The 18253-nt window shown below is 64.7% G+C and overlaps 3 protein-coding genes across 3 annotated transcripts in view; all 3 read left to right on the plus strand.

The window, feature by feature from the left end:
* Positions 1-321: 321 nt before the first annotated feature.
* On the plus strand, positions 322-8706 carry Mboat7 (membrane bound O-acyltransferase domain containing 7). Its single transcript, XM_005414856.2, has 7 exons — positions 322-397; positions 502-631; positions 1069-1195; positions 3170-3329; positions 3907-4267; positions 6012-6188; positions 7790-8706. Exons 1-7 carry the CDS (start codon positions 322-324, stop codon positions 8175-8177), a joined length of 1419 nt encoding a protein of 472 aa, XP_005414913.1. The 3' UTR covers positions 8178-8706.
* Positions 8707-8852: 146 nt separating this feature from the next.
* On the plus strand, positions 8853-16048 carry Tmc4 (transmembrane channel-like 4). Its single transcript, XM_005414858.2, has 15 exons — positions 8853-8980; positions 9412-9625; positions 9884-10029; positions 10116-10348; positions 10466-10587; positions 12796-12943; positions 13300-13467; positions 13661-13824; positions 14028-14154; positions 14296-14393; positions 14658-14841; positions 15045-15175; positions 15261-15416; positions 15630-15708; positions 15797-16048. Exons 1-15 carry the CDS (start codon positions 8914-8916, stop codon positions 15863-15865), a joined length of 2106 nt encoding a protein of 701 aa, XP_005414915.1. The 5' UTR covers positions 8853-8913; the 3' UTR covers positions 15866-16048.
* Positions 16049-16147: 99 nt separating this feature from the next.
* Positions 16148-18253, plus strand: part of Leng1 (leukocyte receptor cluster (LRC) member 1) — a gene marked incomplete in the record, with an annotated part of 3056 nt that continues 950 nt past the window's right edge. The window contains 1 exon segment of the mRNA XM_013510091.1: positions 16148-16566. Within this exon segment, the coding sequence (XP_013365545.1) occupies positions 16435-16566 (132 nt within the window).

The raw sequence follows: 18253 nt of genomic DNA on the forward strand, positions 1-18253 counted from the left end.
GGCCGTGGGCGGGCCCCGGGGTGAGGCGGAGGCGCCCCTGGGTGCTGCGAGGGCGCGAGCTGGAGGGATCGGGGCCGGGGTCTCCCAGCGCTCGCCCCGACGGGGCTGGGGAGGAGGCGTCGCGGGGCTCCCGCAGGAAGGGTGTCTCGAGATCGGCTCTTGCGTGGGGTGGGGCGCGCAGCTTTAATCTGCGTTTGCGGAGGAGAGAGGCTGGGGCTGCCTTCCTGGTCCCGGATCGCGGAGAGCCAGGGCGGGGCAGAGGACGGGAGCCCGACTCCCGGGACTCCCTAGGAGCCCCTGCCCTCCCTCTCTCCCCAGAACATGTCTCCCGAGGAGCGGACCTATCTGGTGGTTCTTCTCATCTCCATCCCGATCGGCTTCCTCTTTAAGAAAGCTGGTGAGTCAGGTGTCCCCCCGGTGGAGAGTGAGGGGAGGCGGGCGGCGGCGGGGGGCGAGGAGGGAGCCCCGAGGTCGCAGGCTCACGCCGACCTTTCCCCGCAGGACCCGGGCTGAAGAGATGGGGCGCGGCGGCCGTGGGCCTGGGGCTCACCGTGTTCACCTGCGGCCCCCACACGCTGCACTCTCTGGTCACCGTGCTGGGGACCTGGGCGCTCATTCAGGCCCAGCCCCGGTGAGCCGGCGGAGGCGGAGGGGAGGGAGGGGACCCCGCCTTCGGGTCTGCACTCCTGCCCCAGCCTGGATGCCTCCTGCTCTCTCCTCGCTCCCTGTCCCTCGTGCGTCTGATTTTCCTCTCCTCCTGCTTGGCTCAGCTCCTGTGGCTCCGTGTGCCCCTGCATTCTGTGCCCCCCCCCACAGCGCTGCCGCTCAGCGCCCGCCCCCCCCCCCGCCCGGCCCTCGCGCCCTGTGGGTCTTGGTGGTGAGGACCCAGGAGGAGGAAGTCTCTCCCTGAACCCTCAACTCGCTCCGTCCTCCCTTCCCTGTGCTCTCTTCCCCACTGGAATTTTCTGTCTGAACTCCGAGTGCTGGGGGAGGACTTCTCTGACATTCGGAGGAGGGCCAGCGGACCCGAGACCCCACACCCACACCGCGCCTCCGCCTCTCCCCCAGCTCCTGCCACACCCTGGCTCTGGCCTGGACCTTCTCCTATCTGCTGTTCTTCCGAGCCCTCAGCCTGCTGGGCCTGCCGACTCCTACGCCCTTCACCAATGCCGTACAGCTGCTGTTGACGCTGAAGGTCAGCCTGGACTCCCACGCCCCCAGCCTCCCCGTGGTCCGGCTACCTACTCGCACCTCCCGGCCCTTCCCAGCGGGCGGGGTGGGGATTTTATCTCACAAACCCCGAGTGTGGGAACAGGGCTCACCCCTCATGTCCCAGAGCGGCTCTTCACCGCTCCACGCTTTCTGGGCTAAGGAAAGAGCCCGATTGCTGTAATAGGAAGAGCTCTTTGGCACCTGGACTGTGCCTCTTGACCCTGCTTGGCCCACACAGTGCTTAAAGCTCTGTAACAAAGTGCTTTGCAGAGTTGGAAAATTAACTTTAGGGAGTAGGTGTGTGGCCAAAGGTGTCAACTGGGACAGCCAGGCGTGGCTCCTCCCACCTGGGAAGGTAGGTGGAAGGGACTCCCAGGCCCTGCCCCAGATCTGGCAGGTCCTGAGCTTCTGCTCTGTTCTGGGATCCGGTGACATTAGTAAGAACGGTCACACAAGGTGGAGAACTGACTTCTCCAGGGTTCTGTGTTCTCACCGGGAGCTGGCGCGTAGGCAGGAATCAAGTGCGAGGAGACTTGCAGGAAGACCATTTCGGGATGCTTTGGGACCACGGGCCACGGTGTGTGGGACGGCCAGTGCCGCAGACTGTGCCAGCCACGTCAGCTCCCTGCAGAGCCCGCAGGGCAGTGGGCAGCAAGGGCCGGGCCATGCAGGGCCTTGTCAGCTGTGGCAGGAGTTGGGACTTCCTTCTGGGGGGGACCAGCGTCCCCTGGGAGAAGGAGTTTGGTTTGTTGCCAGAAAAGAGAATGCGATTGCTTTTGCATGTTTAGAACATTAAAATACCCTGAGCCAGTTGTGACGCACACCCTTTATCCCCCAGGCTCCAAAGGCTGTGGATGTAGCCCGGGGATATGTGCCCCACCTAGCATGTGGGAAGCCCTGGGTGCAATCCCCAGACCCACAACAACTTAAGAACACACACCCTAGATACTGAGAGAGTTGAAGTGGGACAGGCCAAGATGGAGTGAGATAGGGCTCCCTTATCAGAGACCATGTGACAGCGGTGGCAGCTTGATGTGCTCAGTCAGCTGTGGTTGGCAGCCCAGGGCCCTGACGGGAAGTGCTGCTCCAGGACAGCTGGAGGGGTTTGTCTGCAGCGGGGTGGGCAGCATGGAGGAGAAGGGAGTGCAGGGACCGTGGGTCAGGGCACCTGGGGGAGGCAGGTCCTGGAGAGGGAAGGAAGAGGTGATGGATAGAGGCCTCCTTCCGCTGGAAACCAGCCCTGCAGCTCAGTCTCCCAGGGGAAGAACAGCCCAGCGCTCACCATCCTGCCTTCCTCACTGTCCTGTTGGGCCCTTTGTCCACCAAACGCAGCAGGAAGCCAACAGACGCACCTGCGCCCCAGGGCCAGCCCGGGCCCTGTGGGACGGTAGAGGGTAGATCTGGAAGGGCGGGTGGGACATCCTCAGCCCCGCAGTGGAGGTGCGGAGAAGGAGACAGACAGAAAGCTGAGCGGTTGGGTGCAGAGCGGTGCGGCTTCTGGCCTGAGCAGCTCACTGGATGGGGTGGCCGCTCTGCTGGAGAGACGGGAAGATCTGCCTCGGGCAGTGGGTGACACTGCTCCCTTTTGGACGCATTACAGCTGGCAAGTCTGGAAGGCTCCAAGTATGAACGGTGACTGGGCAGCTTGCTGGGGCTCTGGGCTCGGCGAGGTCCAGATTGGGGTAGTGTTTGTGTGTGATTGGCTTGTGGACCGAACCTAAGGCCACAGGACTGCATGAGCGCACATGGGGACAGCTGGCGGAGAGAGAGGAGGCCCAGGATGGAGCCGGAAGGGTCTCCCACCACTCCGGGTGCCCAGCCTCCCCTCGAGCGGGCCCTCCCCTGCTGCGGGGAGCGCCTCCAGCTGTCCGCAGGCAGCCCTTGTTGTGGGGGCTCTGAGCGCCCTACTGCAGCCCTGAGGGAGGTGCCGCTGACCGCTCTGCCTGCCCACCCCCAGCTGGTGAGTCTGGCCAGTGACGTCCAGGACCTGCACTTGGCCCAGCGGAAGGAAATGGCCTCGGGCTTCAGCAAGACGCCCGCCCTGGGGCTGCTGCCCGAAGTTCCCTCCTTGATGGAGACGCTGAGCTACAGCTACTGCTACGTGGGGATCATGACAGGTGAGCGGCCTGCCTGACGCATGGCCTCTGCCCCTCGCGCTCACTCTCTGCCTGGAGTTGCGTGGTGTTCCGTGTCCGCTCCGCTGCCCCGGACTGTCCCCACTGCTCCTGGACTGTCTCTCCCATGGGCCTGTTATGGGTGTGTGAATCTCACACACGTGAGCTTTTTGTGAACATGTGAAGTTTGCACACCCACATCTGCTCCTCCCTAGGCCGCAGCACCACCATGTCTCCAGGGCCACTGTTTCCAGGCCTGCTGGGCTGGGAGCTCCCTGCAGTGGATTCTTTAGGCAAAGCCGGGCCTCTTGCCTGCAGGCCTGGGTTTCCCTGTCCCTACCCCACCCTACCCCACCCCATCCCACCCCACCCCACCATCTCTCCAGCTGCTCTACCTTCTGTGACTTACCTGAAGGTCTCCCAAGGTCAAGGTCTTGTCTGTCTGTCTCCACCTATCTTAACCTCAGTCCTCACTCCTAGGGTCATTGTCCCGCCTTTCTGTCTGTGCTGTCTGGGTCTCCCTCCCTCCCTCCCCTTCTCCCTCTTAGTCTCTGACCACCCGTGTCTTCTGCCCCTGCAGGCCCGTTCTTTCGCTATCGCACCTACCTGGACTGGCTGGAGCAGCCCTTCCCGGAGGCCGTGCCCAGCCTGCGGCCCCTGCTCCGCCGGGCCTGGCCGGCCCCGCTCTTCGGCCTGCTCTTCCTGCTGTCCTCCCATCTCTTCCCACTGGAGGCCGTGCGCGAGGACGCCTTCTATGCGCGCCCACTGCCCGCCCGCCTCTTCTACATGATCCCAGTCTTCTTTGCCTTCCGCATGCGCTTCTACGTGGCCTGGATTGCTGCTGAGTGCGGCTGCATCGCTGCCGGCTTTGGGGCCTACCCTGTGGCCGCCAAGGCCCGGGCCGGGGGCGGCCCCACCCTCCAATGCCCACCCCCCAGCAGGTCAGGCGAAGGGAGGGAGGCTTCCCAAGACTCAGCAGGCCCTGGCACCAAGGGCTGGCCCTGCTAGGCTGGCCCTGCCCCCAGCAGGGAGGGCAGTGGGGAGCAGGGCAGGGCCACCACACGTGGCCAGTGGTCGGTCACCTCCGGCGACCACCACCTGCCTTCCCTTGTCAGTAGGGGTCCAGTGTTCTTGGTACCTATTCATTGCCCCCTGTTGCTAGCACTTGTCACCCCTCAGTATGGTGAGACCCCCTCTGTTGCTAGAAAAGGAAGGTGGTATCCTAGCAACCACAGACCACCCCGTATTGCCATGGAAATGTCACCCCCAAAACCAGATTATTCCTGGCTGCTGGGGATGCCATGCTTTGGTAGTGGTAGGTCATCCTCTGTTGCTAGGGGAATGGTTGCTTAGCAACTCAGCCGCCCTCTCTGCTAGGGAAACAATATCCCTAGCAACTCTAGTTCTCTTTTTGTCAGAAGTCCTGCTCTTCGGGGCTATAGAACCTGCGCCCCCTGAGCGCCTCTTGTGTTGTGGGAGCCAGTGCCTCTCCCCATGACATGATGTCACATAGCCGCTCTCAGTTGCCCTCTGTCTCCAAGGAAATAGCATCTCTCACCGTGCCCGCCTCCAGCTGGGAGGACACCATTCCCTGCAACCACAGGCCACCCCCTCCTGTTAACAGGGAAGCCAGTCCTCCCCGGTAACCGTCTTGACCCCTGTTGCTCCTGCTGCTGCCAGTGTCCTCGGCACCGACATTGCTGAGTAGGTCACGCAGGCAGTGACACAGGCGCCCCTGTTGCTGAGGAAGCGTACTCCTGAGTTGCCAAGGAAGTGGTCTCCTAGCAACTAGAAGTGGGCTGACCCTTCTAGAATCTGTTGCCAGCCTTCCACCTGGGGCTGGTGCTGGGGCAGCATTCTCCTGATGTAAATTACAAACCACTCCTTGCCAGGCTTGTTCCACCCACTCCAAGGCACAAACTGCCACCCTGTCGTGGGGTAGGGGCGCCCACTGCCCTAGTAACCACGGGCAGAGCCCCAGCTGCTAGAGAGGACGTTACCCCAGGGAAGTCAGCAGGCGTTGAAGGCTTTCTGAACCTGCCAGCCCCCCTTCTAAAGGGTGGCTCCCTTTCATCTCTGGAAGCCACCAAGGGCTCCAGCAGACGTTCTACATTGCTGGCCCGCTGGTGTCACTGTATTCCTGTAGGTGACGCTTCTCAAATGATCACAGGGACCAGGACAAAAGGCCTTTTTTGGAAGCTTTTCTGAACAGCCTGGGCCTTGTTGCTAAGGAATCCTTTGTCCATAGCATGGAGATCCTTGAGATCACCAAGCTTAGAAGTCTCCCTAGCAACCACCTCCTTTGGAAAGATGCTTCCCTAGCAACCGCACTATCCCAGGGCTCAGAAAGGACCACGCTTGGTAGGTTCTGTGAATATGCTGAGCTTGGTTGCTGAAGCACTCATAGCTTAGCAACTGTTCCCCTGCAGGCTTTCTGCAGCTGTGGCAGCCCCCCATTACCACGAAGAGAACCCCACTGTTGGTGAATGGTGCCCCACCCACCCGCCCTGCTCCCCCTGGCCTTCCTCCCCTGTTCGCTGGCAACTCTGACAGCTGGAGAGCTAGCACCTGGCCAGAGTCGCTCGTTAGTTAGTGTCAGGGGCTGGGACAAGAGTAGACGTGGGGGGGGGCGAGGTGTGCCTGGCTGAGCGGCATGTCTGTCCCCGCCCTCATCCCCACCCCCAGTCTGGAGAAGGCGGCTGCCCTGGAGTACGACTACGAGACCATCCGCAACATCGACTGCTACAACACAGACTTCTGCATGCGTGTGCGGGAGGGCATGCGGTACTGGAACATGACGGTGCAGTGGTGGCTGGCACAGTACATCTACAAGAGCGCGCCTGCCCGCTCCTACGTCCTGAGGTGAGGGCGCCCTGGGTGTTGGTTGGCGCAGCCCGTGGCATCCCTGCTGGAGCACTGCCCCTAGAGCTCATGGGAGTTGTAGTTTCCCAGGCCTGCACTGGGATAAACTGCCCACCTAGGCCTGAGGGCCTTCTCTGTAACAGTGTTGTACTGGGTCCTGTTTATCTTAGTCTTGCTGAACTACCAGGCTGGCCCTGAACTTGCAGTGCTCCTGCCTAAGGCGCTTGAGCAGCTGGGAGAATAGGAATGCACCACCTCCCCAGCCTTCTCTTCCAGTAGTTCTTGAGTAGAAACCGTGGTGGGCTGGGCATCACCTTTTAAGTCACAGAAATGGCAACTCTTTTATCACCCCCAATTTTTAAAATTCCCATTTTAAGAGAACAAGATTGAGAAAGGGTAGGCAGCCTGCTGCATGGCCCTTTGCCTTCCCAGCCAGCAGAGGAGCTCTTGAGACGCCGCAGCCCTGGAGCTAGACCTGTGTGGGGGAGGTCTGCCTTGTGGTTTAAAGATCTACTCAGCCAGGAGTGACGGCATGCACCTGTCACCTCAGTACTCGGGAGGCCGGAGCAGGAGGAACGTGTGTTGTAGGCCAGCATGTGTAATATAGCGAGATCCTGTCCCCCCCCAAAAAAATCTACTCAGTGCCTGGGAGGATCACAAGTTTGAGATCAGCAGTGGTGTCTTAGCAAGACCCTGCCTTAAAATAAAAGGGCGGGGGGCAGGCAGCGTGTAGCTCAGGGTGAAGGCCCCGGTGTAATCCCTGGTACCTGGGTGGGGGTCCTGTTGGGCTTGTGTGGAGGATGCAGTAGAGGTGGAGGAGGCAGCAGGCGCAAAATTGGGGGGGATCACGGACAGGAATCACAGGCATCCCGGTGATGATGAAGGCATGGAGCTCTCAGGAGGGAGCAGTGGCCCAGCAGTAACAAGCTTTGGGAGCAGAGCCGGGGCTCAGGGTGGGCTACACATGGGTGCTGAGGAGAGGCGTGGAGCCTGACTCCTTGCTGGCGGGTGCTGGGGTGGCAGACACAGGAGGTCCCGGGAAAGGGACGATTGAACCCAGGGCCTCCCTCATGCCAGGCAGTCCACCAGTTAGCAACACCCCCTCTTGTCCTCTTAAGGGAGGCAGGACCTGGGTCATACAGGGTGGGCAGCTCAGGACTCCTGGCCTCCCGGAGGGGCAGGGGCCGTTGGCTTCCCGATTCTCCAGGACTGGGGGAAGGCCGTGAGGGGAGAGACAGAACGTGGCCAGTGTGTGGGCTTCCAGGCCTTGGGCGGGGCCGAGGTCCTCGGGTGTTCACCAGAGGACTTGTCACGGCAGAGGCTTCCTGAGAGCCCCATGCCAGGATGTCTGATGCCAGTGGCGTGGCACCCAGGAATGTGTGCTCTAACGAGTTCCCAGGTGACGCTGCCAGGCCGCAGAGCCTGCTTTTTGACACCCCCCCGGGCCAAGGAATTGGACTTCTTGGTCCCGAGGAAGAAAGTGCTGTGGCCCGTGAGACCCCGGCGGGGGCAGAGGGCTGTGCGTAGACTTGCTGTCTCCCGACATGGGGCACTGCGTCCGGAACCTGGATTCCTGCACCCTGACTCCAGCCTCTCCCCAGGAGCGCCTGGACCATGCTGCTGAGCGCCTACTGGCACGGCCTGCACCCCGGCTACTATCTCAGCTTCCTGACCATCCCGCTGTGCCTGGCTGCCGAGGGCTGTTTGGAGTCGGCGCTGTGGGGGCGGCTGAGCCCCGGGGGCCAGAAGGTCTGGTATTGGGTGCACTGGTTCCTGAAGATGCGTGCCTACGACTACATGTGCATGGGCTTCGTGCTCCTGTCCATGGGCAGCACGCTGCGGTACTGGTCCTCTGTCTACTTCTGCGTGCACGTCGTGGCCCTGGCCTGCCTGGCGCTGGGGCTGGCTTTGGGAGGGGGCAGGCGCAGCCGGCCGAAGACGGCCTCCCAAGCCACCGGCACCGCCCCGGAGAAGCTGCGGGAGGAGTGAGCTGTCCCGGCGCGCCCCCTGCCGGCCGGTCCTGCCGCACGCGGTGCCCCGGGGACCCGCGCCGGGCCGCCGTCTCCCGTGCGCGCTGGAGTCCCGGCCAGGCCGGCGCCTGGAGAGGGCTCCCTCTTCCCTGCTAGCTGCCCGCCTTGGACTGGATGAGAGCAGAGCCGAGGCTGTGCCTCTCCCGCTTGGCCCTCTGACGTCAGGGTGCGGTCCGGACACCTGTCCCTGCCTGGCCGCAGCGTTGGAGCCGCCGTCCCGGGGCAGCAGGGAGGGAAGGCGCCGTGTGCCTTCTCGGACGCTTTCTCTTCGGGTCTCCAGCGGGGACGGCCCCGGGGCGGGTTCTGGGAGCGAGCGCCTCTTCCTGTGTCTTGTTCCATTTTTAATCTCATGCAACCGGTGTTCAGGCGTGCAGGGGGAGCGACCCTGGTTTCCTGAGTGGGGCTGGGAATTTGCTCCCGCAGCCCCCGCCGTCCCTCGGCCCAGGAGGGGTTAGAACGTGTCGATCTTCCCAATAAAGTGTGTCACACAGTGTGTGTGTGTGTGTGTGAGCGTGAGCGTCTGGGCATAAACCCGGGGCACTGGCGGGTGTGGAGGCGGCGACCCGACTGCAGTTGCCGGGAGAACACGCAGCGTCGCCCTGCTCTTCCTGGGCCACCTGCCCCTGGGCCCGCCCTCACCTGGGGCTGTCCCTGCCCAGGGCACCTGGGAGGCGGAAACGCGGCTGCCCAGGGCCATGGAAGGAGGCCTGGACTGGGAGCCCGAGCCCTGGCGGGGGCCGGCCCCCCTGGAGGCCAGAGCAGGTGGGAGAGCTGGGCAGTTGGCAGCCTTGTGCCCGGGGGCGGTCGGGTCCTGGGCTCCCCCTAACCACGGCATGGGCAGGTTCCGGGTACCGAGACGAAGACACGGGCGGGGAGCCCCGGGGCCGGAGGAACCGCAGCCCCAGCCTCTTCGGAGGAGAGGGTCTGGAGCGGACCGCCTGTCACCTGGGGCGGGGGGCTCCGAGCCCCTGGGTGAGGAAGAAGCAAGTTGGGGCCTGGACCCCTCGACCCTGGGCAGGGTGGCCCTTGGCCCCCCAGCGGGCGAGTGCGGGAGTCTGGGTTGCTGGGCCCGTGGGAAGTAGAGGGCAGGAAGTCCAAACCAGCCCCGACAGGCGGCTGGGAACCCCGAACTCCCGGGTCCGAGGGCGAGGCCGGGCCTGGACCCCGCTCTTCGCCCCCTGCTCTCCTCCTAGGCCGGTCGCTGGCGTCCGAGCTGAACAAGCTCCCCAGTGCCGCCACGCTTCGGTACCGTGGCCCTGGGGTGCTGCCCTGGGGCTCCCTGGAGGAGGAGGAGGAAGGTGGAGGAAGCGGCGCCCGGCCCTTCGCAGGTGCGGCCGCACCGGAGCCGCGGGACCCGCTCCCTTCCCGGGAGCTGCCCTGGCCCATGCAGGCGAGGCGGCTGCACAGGTGAGGGCCCGCCCTGCCCCCGGCGCCCCTGCACCGGGAAGCCCCCTCTGACGGTGCCAGGGCTCCCGCCCGTCTGTGCTTTGCCCTCGGCCGCGCAGGCCCCACGGGCGGGGCTGCCGCTTGCTGCGCGCTCCGGGCGGACTCAGCCACGCGGACTCCGCGCTGCCGTGCCCGGCTTCCCGCAAGCTCAGGTGCTCTTCTTTTGTAGCTACAGAGCCCAGGGTTGCCAGGCCCGCGTTTTCTCTGCTTCCCTTCCAGGAAGAACCAGGCCAGGGAGCAAGGGGCCGACAGCCCCGGGTCCAGGGTTGGCCACTGGGCCCGGCGGCTGGCCAGGGGCCAGGAGAAGACGAAGGAAGGCCTGCGCAGCCTGCAGCCCTGGGCGTGGACGGTGAAGAGGATCGGGGGTGTGTGCGGGGCCGGGGAGCAGGGCTGGCCCGGGCCCCCCGCGCGGGGAGAAGGAACGCGAGCGCCTCTCTGCCGCCCCCTGCAGGCCAGTTCGGCGGCGGCACCCGGTCCTACTTCTCCCTGCTGCGCTTCCTGCTGCTCCTCAACGCACTGGCGTCCGTGCTCGTGGTCGGCCTGGTGCTGCTGCCCACCTGGCTGCAGGGGCCTCCCCCGGGCCCCCCCGGCCCCGGCGCCTCCTCACCCTGCGGCTCCTACAGCCCCCACACCCCCGGCCTGGCCACCTTCCCCTCCCAGCTCTTCAACTTGCTCTCTGGGCAGGTGGGTCGCGGTGATGTCCCGCCCTGCCGGCCGGAGCGCTCAGGGGCCGTCTCTCCCAGCCCGGCCCCGCACCACGCGGACCCGCAGTGACCCCGCCTGCCTCCCCTCCCTCCCCAGGGCTACCTAGAATGGTCCCCCCTTTTCTACGGGTTCTACCCGGCCCGCGGGCACCTGGGAGTCACCTACCTGTGCTCCGTCTTCGTCACCGGCCTCATCTGCCTGGTGCTCATCCTGCGGCGGTCAGTGACACGCGCACGCTGGCCCCTGGGCCCGAGGGTGGGAGCGGGGCTGGGCGCCTGCCCGGGAGTGCTTGCTCTGTGCTCAGGCCCCCGAGTTCGGTCAGTCTGCAAGGTGCCTCTTGCGTGTGAGACTAAGGACACAAAGAGCCCCCCCAGCTTAGAATATGGTGGAGAAAGCAGCGTATTCCACGGGGACACAAGTCAGCGGCCTCCTGAGGGGAAGCAGAGCTACACAGCGAACCAGGAGGGGTCATTCATGCATTCATGTTGCAAAGCTTGGCACACACCTGCCGCGTGCCAGGCGCTGGGCCGTGTCACGGGGGCGTGGTGCTTAGCAAAACAGACAGGAAGCGACAAACCAGCCCCAAACAGTCTTGTCCTCACGCGGCGCGGTGAGTCTGTTACTTGGTCCACCCAAGCCGGCCGGGCCGTGGGTGAGGGAGACACGCAGTGGCCGGGCTGCCGTATTCATAGGTGGCCCGGGGAAGCTGCATAAGAACCTAACGAGTAAGCAAATTCCTGAGCAGGTGAGGGCTTCGGCCACGCACACTCCTGGAGGAAGAGCGTTCGGGGCAGAGCGTGCAGCGAGATTGATTCGGGAGCCCGGTGTGTGTGGGGGAGGAGCTGCAGAGTCTAACCCTCACCTAACGCTTTCATTCTTTCTAAAAATGATCCCCCTGAGCCGGGCACCATGGCTCACCCCTGTCACCCCAGCACCCGGGAGGCTGAGGCAGGAGAATTGAAAACTCAAAGCCAGCTTGGGCTCCTTGGGGAGGCCTTGTCTCAGAACCAGAGAGGTAACTTAGCGCTCCGGCGTTCATCCCCAGTACTTCAGAAACCAGGGAGAGCTTGGCAGGTTCACACCTGCGTCAAGAACGACGCTGAGAACTAGAGCAGCACTGCCCACCCGCTCAGGGAAGCCGCCACCCTCTGTCCACACAAGTCGCTGCGGCCTGCGCCTGCACCTTACACACGTGGAGGTGCCAGGTTTGACTGAGTTGAGGGGATTTCCTGATCGGCTGCGTGAGTGCGCCCGGCCCCCCGCCAGGCCCAGGCCCCACCCGCTGAGGAGGAAAGGAGATGAGCAGGCTTGCGGGGGTACCCGGAACGCTGGTTTTGAGGTGCTCTCGTTTCGGTGTTTTCGGTGGTACGGAAGCTCATATCCAGGGAGCTCCGTCCTGCCCGAGCGATAGAAAAGGAACACTGACAAGGGCTCGGGCGGGGTCTGATCTGCAGACACACCAGCGGGGCCCGCTGGCATTCAGGCGCGCAGGGAGGTGGCCAAGAGGGAGCGCAAGCAGCAGTGGGGTCCCCTGCCTGGCCCAGCGGGGCGGTGCCCCGTGAGGCTGCTGAATACGCAGGCCCAGGTCCGTTCTTTGACTGGAGAGCAACGCTAGAAACCAGACGCTAGGCACAACCGCTTCTGCTGCGAACGGCCAGGTCGCAAATGTTTCCACCTCTGAGAGCCTCTAGGAGAGGACTTGAGCTTGGAAAAGGAGGCGGCCGGGCTGGCTGTCCCAGGAAGGAGCCGAGCCCCAAGGGCAGGGAGAAGCCGTGGAAGAGGGTTCACACCTCAGAACATGATCTGATTTGCACGGAAAGAAAGAAGCCGCCCAGCTCAAGAACAGAGCATGGCTTCTCAGAGGGCGCCAGGCAAGGAGTCCTCTGTCCTCTCCAAGAGAGCTGTGGGGGCCTGGCCCAGGGCGCTGAAGATGGACACGGTCTGTTTCTGTTTTGTTCGAAATAGCGTCTCACAATTTAGTCCTGAGCTGGCTACATTTAGTTCACAGGGCAGCCCAGGCTGGCCTCAAACTCCCAGCAGTCCTCCTGCCTCGGTCTCCTGAGTGCTGGAGTTAGAGGCTTGTGCCACACGCCTGGCTTTGCACTCGGGGTCCTTGCTCGGCTCTGCGTGTGGCCCGTTTTCCGGTTCTCAGTCCCTGCTGAGTGTCCCCGGGCGTCCCCGCACCCGCTGCTGGGTCTCCGGCTCTTTCCCAGGTCCCTCTCTCCTGGGTGTCTGTCGTCTTTACCGGGCTCTGTCTCCGAGTCCTTCTTGGCCTTTGCTCCCGTGACTTGCTGAGTCCCTGCCTCTGCCTCTTCCTCTACCGGGTGACCGCTCTCCAGATGCCAAAGGTCTGGGCGCCTGTTTTGCAGGAGCGCGGGCCCCGCCCCAGCTGCGCTGCTCGTCCACATCTGTCTCCCCTCTCACAGGTCGGTGCCGGGACTGAAGCAGACACTGCTGGCCGAGTCGGGGGCTCTGACCAGCTACAGCCACCGGGTGTTCTCGGCCTGGGACTTCGGCCTCAGCGGGGCTGTGCACGTGCGACTGCGCCAGCGCATCATCTTGTACGAGCTGCAGGTGCGCGTGGGGGCGGGGTTCCACCTCGATAGGGACCCAGGGACCCGTGCGACGAGGCGCGGGCCAGAGCTTTCTGGTAAGGAGGCCCTGCCAGGGATCCCGGAGGTCGGCGGCCAGTGGGCGTGGCCAGGCGGGGCCGGCGGTAAAGGCGAACTCCGGGCGCGAGGGGCGGGCCCGGGGTGGGGCTTGGGTGCCGGCGGGTTTGCAGCACCCAGGGTCCTGTGGCTCCCCGGAGCGATGAACCAGCCCTGCCGAGGTGGCCCGAGGGTGGGAGGGGGCTGCGCAGCTCAGCGTGCGGAGAGGCTCCGGCCTCTCCCAGGACAGGGCATCGGAGCGGGTGATGTGTGTGCGGCCAGGTGGAGCTGGAGGAGGCGGCGGTCCGGCGCAGAGCCGCGGGGCGCACGCTGGGCCAGCAGGCCCGGGTTTGGCTGGTGCGAGCGCTGCTCAACCTGCTGGTGCTGGCGCTGCTGGGCGCGGCCTTCTACGGCGTCTACAGGGTCACGGGCGAAGCCGGGCAGCTGCAGGTGGGTTCCGGGGCCGGCACGGGCGTCCCCGCGGGTGGAGGGCGGGGCGGAGGCCCGGCGTCCCTGCGATCTCAGGCAGGACGCTCGGGTCAGGGGTGGACCCCGACCTCAGGGTCCCGAGGCAACCGGAGGCTGGCGGGACCTCACGCTCCGCTGTTTCCTCCGCCCGCCCACCCGCACCCCGCCTCCCCAGGACACGCCCTTCATCCGGCAGACGCCGCTGCTGCAGCTGCTGGTGAGCTACCTGCCGTCCATCTTCATCTCCACGGTCAACTTCGTGCTGCCGCTCGTGTTCACGCTCATCGGCCCGCTGGAGGGCTACACCCGGAGCCACCAGCTCGTCCTCATCCTGCTCAGGTTCCAGCCCGAGGGGTGGGCTGGGGGCCAGGAGGACGGGGAGCGGCGCGGGCGTGCTTGGGTCTGCGGGGCGCGGGGACACCGGCGCATGGGGCCCGGGAGTCCAGGCGTCGCTGCCTGTGAAACGCGCAGGCCGCGAGCGCCCCCACGCAGGAGGACGGACACGTGTGCGCGCCGGGCGCCGACCCTCCCTCCTCCCTCAGGACCGTGTTCCTGCGCCTCGCCTCCCTGCTGTTCCTGCTCTTCTCGCTCTGGTCTCAGATCACCTGCGGGGGCAACGCCCAGGCCGAGGCGTGCAAGGACTGTGGCTACAACTACAAGGAGCTCCCGGTGGGTCTGCAGCCCGGCGCCCCTGGGGCTGGAAGCAGGACCCGGCCCGCGGAGAGGAGCCGCGGAGCCCGGGCGCTGGACAGACAGCTCCTCCGGGTGCGGGGTCCTGAGGCCTCAGCCATCCCTTCCCTGCTTCCTCAGTGCTGGGAGACTCGGGTGGGCCAGGAGATGTACAAACTGCTGCTCTTCGATCTGCTGACCAGCCTGGCCATCGCGCTTTTCGTCCAGTTTCCTCGCAAGTGAGAGCCCGCCCCGAGTCCCCGCAGTGTGGATCTCGGCTCCCACCACGCACCTCTTTCTGCCTCGCAATCCCCTATCATCGCCCTGGGTTGCAGGCCACGCCCCCTGTCACCTCTGACCCCGCCCCTACCGTTTCGAGTCTTCAGGCCCCGCGGGCCTAACTTCGCCCCCATGGACACGCCCCCTCGATGCTCCTTTCCGATTGGTCGGTGGGGCGGAGACCCGCAGGGGACACGCCTCCAAACTCCCTCCCCGCCCCTCAGGATATTCTGCAGCCTCTGCCCGGGCGCGCTGGGGCGCTGGGGCGGGACGCTGGAGTTCCAGGTGCCCGACGAGGTGCTGGGGCTCATCTACGCGCAGACGGTGGTCTGGGTGGGCAGCTTTTTCTGCCCCTTACTGCCCCTGCTCAACACGGCCAAGTTCCTGCTGCTCTTCTACCTGAAGAAGGTGAGGGGCGAGGGGCCCCGGCTGCTGGGCCAGGGGAGGAACATCCAGGGGGCCCCAGCAGGATGGCGCGGAGCGCAGAGCCCGGGGTCGGAGCCACCGGCCGCTTCCTGGGTCCTGCGCGAGGGCGGACCCGAACTCCTGCACGAGGGGAGGAGACACCGGAGACGTGGGTCTCAGAAGCCCTCCTCCCACCCTCCCGCCAGCTCACTCTGTTCTCCACCTGCTCCCCGGCCGCCCGCACCTTCCGGGCCTCCATGGCGAGCTTCGTCTTCCCCCTGGTCCTCCTCCTGGGGCTGTTCCTCTCCGCCGTCCCTGTGCTCTACAGCATCTTCCTGTAAGTGAGCGGCTCCTGCCTCCTCCCTCTCCCTCAGCCGGGCTCAGACGCCTGCCGCCGGAGCCCAGCCTGACTCTGCCTACAGAATCCAGCCTTCCAAACTGTGTGGCCCATTCCGGGGGAAGGCGTCCATCTGGGCCCCGATCCCTGAGTCCATCGAGACCCTGCCTCAGACGGCCCAGAACTTCCTCTTCTTCCTGGGCACCCAGGCTTTCGCAGTGCCGCTTCTGTTGGTCTCCAGGTGCGGGGGCCAGCCTGCGGGTCGGAGTGTGCGTGTGATCTGCGTCCGGGAGAGGAGGGGCTGGGCCTGGGTCCGGGTCTGGGGGTAGGGGCCGCGAGACTGGACTCCAGAGGCTGCAGGAGGAAGGGCTCGGCGTGCGGTTCCGGTTTCTAAGGACCGCGGTTGAAGGTAATCAGGAGCGTCTCCGGAGTGGCTTTTCTCCCCGCCCCGCAGCATCCTGATGGCGTACACCGTGGCTCTGGCTAATTCCTACGGACGCCTCATCTCCGAGCTCAGACGCCAGATAGAGACGGTGAGCAGGCCGGTCCCGCGGCGGGGCTTCCGGGGGCCTGGAGGGGGCCTGTCGGGGAGGGCGCGGCTCACCTGCACCCCCGCCGCAGGAGGCGCGGAACAAAGTGTTCCTGGCCCAGCGCGCCGTGGCGCTGGGCTCGGAGAGCGGCCCGCTGTGAGCCCCCGGCTCGGATGGCGTCCCAACCTCAGCCTCACTGCCCCCGACCCTGGCAACCTTCGGTTAGGTCGCGTGGAAAACGGCGACGCGCTTCCAGCCTGGGATGCGGAGACTTCCAGGCCCTCCGCCTTCAAGTCCCTCTCTGTTGAACCTCTTTTATCAATAAACACTCCAAAGCTCCTGAGTCCTTTTTGGAATCTACATTCTGAACGGCGCTTCTCTTGTGGACCTGACCCCTTGGCTTTCTAGTGGGCTTGAAGGGCTCTTCCGTCAGTGGGCGTGGCCTAAATGTTAACCAATCGGCGACCGTACCTGGCGGCGTCTGGGCGGGGATACTTGTGATTGATTCAACCTGAGAACGGTTGCTAGGCAACAACAGGCGACGGCTCCGGGAATGGCTATGATGGCGGGAGTCTCAGCCAATCATCCCTCCCTACAAAATTTGAGGGCGTGTACCAATTACCCCAAAGCCAAACCGTGGCTGAGAAAGAGCAACAAGGCGGGGATATCTTCTGGCCAATAGGAAGTGCTTGAAGGCGGGCCTGCCAGTCTGTGGACGGCTACGGCGCCATGAACATCTTGCCGAAGAAGAGCTGGCACGTCCGGAACAAGGACAATGTCGCTCGCGTGCGCCGTGACGAGGCACAGGCCCGGGAGGAAGAGAAGGAGCGCGAGCGGAGGGTGCTGCTCGCTGAGCAAGAGGTAAGGTCCGATTCCGGCCGAGCGGGGCTCCCGCGGCCAGTCGCGCGGGCGCTGCGCGCAGGAGCCGGAAGCGGGCGCTGCGCAGGCGCAGTGTGGCCGCGTCGCCGAGGGCGGCCCTCCCGGTCCCGGTCCGGGTTCCCGGAGCGGCTATTTCGGACGTCTGGAGCTTGGCACGGAGTGGGAGCGTTATATACATTCGTGTGCATGGTCCAAGGAGTTTCTGACTGGTCTGCCCGCGCCGCTGTGTCCTGAGCGCCCACTGACAGTGCGGCCGCTCGCTGCGGAGCCGCGACTTAGGAAACCCCGGGGAGCTCCGCGCGCGCTGCTAAGGGCGACGTCAGGTTGCGCGGAGACGCCAGGCGGCTTCAGATAGGAGGCGCGGGGAGAGGACCGCCCTGCGCCCGGACACCCCCGCAGGAGGTTTCTTGACAGCTTCTTCATTTGTTTGGTTTGCACCTAATTTTCACCCCCAGGGCCTTCCTAGTTAACCTGATCCTCAGCAGTGGCAGGACAGTAGCTGAGGTTGTTTATTTTGGCTTTGGGTTTTGTTTTGTTTTGGGTTTTGGTTTTTTTTGGTCTTTTTGAGCCAGGGTTTCGCTATGCAGTTCAGGCTGGCTTTGAACTCGCGGCGATCCTCCTGCCTCAGCCTCCCAAGTGCTGGGATTACAGGCGTGCGCCACCATGCCCAGCCTGCCTAGGGCTTTTAAAATCACGTTCATCAGCCCATTATCGTGTGTAACTAAGATTAGGAAATTTTAAAAACAGAATTCACACTTATCCTGGGAAATTGCTAATCGACTTGGACTCACACCTGGAGTTCAGACTGCCTGCCCGAAACGAGGTTTAGCAGCCTTTATGTGCCCCTTTTTTATTTTGATGCTGGGGGCTGGACCTGGGGCCTCGCCCGTGCCTGGCAAGGGCTCTGCCACTAAGCTGTGCCCCCGGGCCTGTGCGTCCAGAGAACACCTCCAGTTTAGGCCAGGGAGTTCCGCCCAGCCGGCCTTCTGAGATTCGGTCTTGCTGTAAGCTCAGATTGGCCCGAAAGCCCTGGTCGTCCTGCCTGCAGTTACTGGCCCGCTCCACCGGGGCTTGCTGACGACCCCCAGCTGGGACAGGTGCCTCTTCGCCGGGCTGCACCCCGCCCAGCCGGCGTGGTCAGGCTTGCGCTGCTTGAATCACTTGATTCTGCAAGCTCCGCCGGTAACCCGCTTTCCCCCAGGCCCGCACAGATTTCCTGCGGAAGAAAGCCAGGCAGCGCAACGCGCCACCCGCTGTCGACGCAGCCGAAGCGGGAGCTCCAGGTCCCGGCCCTGTGGACCTGTTTCGGGATCTGCTGGTGGAAGGAAAAGGGGTGACCAGAGGCAACAGAGAGTACGAGGAGGAGAAGCGGCAGGAGAAGGTGAGCGGAAGGGGGGCTGCTGGCCGTGCCTGGGCTGTGCGGATGAAGTGCGCGTGCTGGGGCGCGGGCGCTCCCGCCCAACTGGCACCGGAAGTGCGGCTGGGGGAGGAGGAGCCCCCCCGCCCCCGCCCCGTGTGACTCAGCTGCGTGCTTCGCGCTCGGGGCTCCTCCGGGGTCCCCCAAGCCGGGGCGCGCCCTCCAGCTTGCCCTGCGTCCCGGCCCCCCTGCCCTGGCGGCGGCGCGCCCTGGGCACTGACAAGGCCCGTCCCGCAGGAGCGGCAGGAGCGG

This window comes from Chinchilla lanigera, unplaced genomic scaffold, assembly GCF_000276665.1.
Source record: "Chinchilla lanigera isolate Chin_1 unplaced genomic scaffold, ChiLan1.0 scaffold00203, whole genome shotgun sequence".
Classification (NCBI taxonomy): domain Eukaryota; kingdom Metazoa; phylum Chordata; class Mammalia; order Rodentia; family Chinchillidae; genus Chinchilla; species Chinchilla lanigera.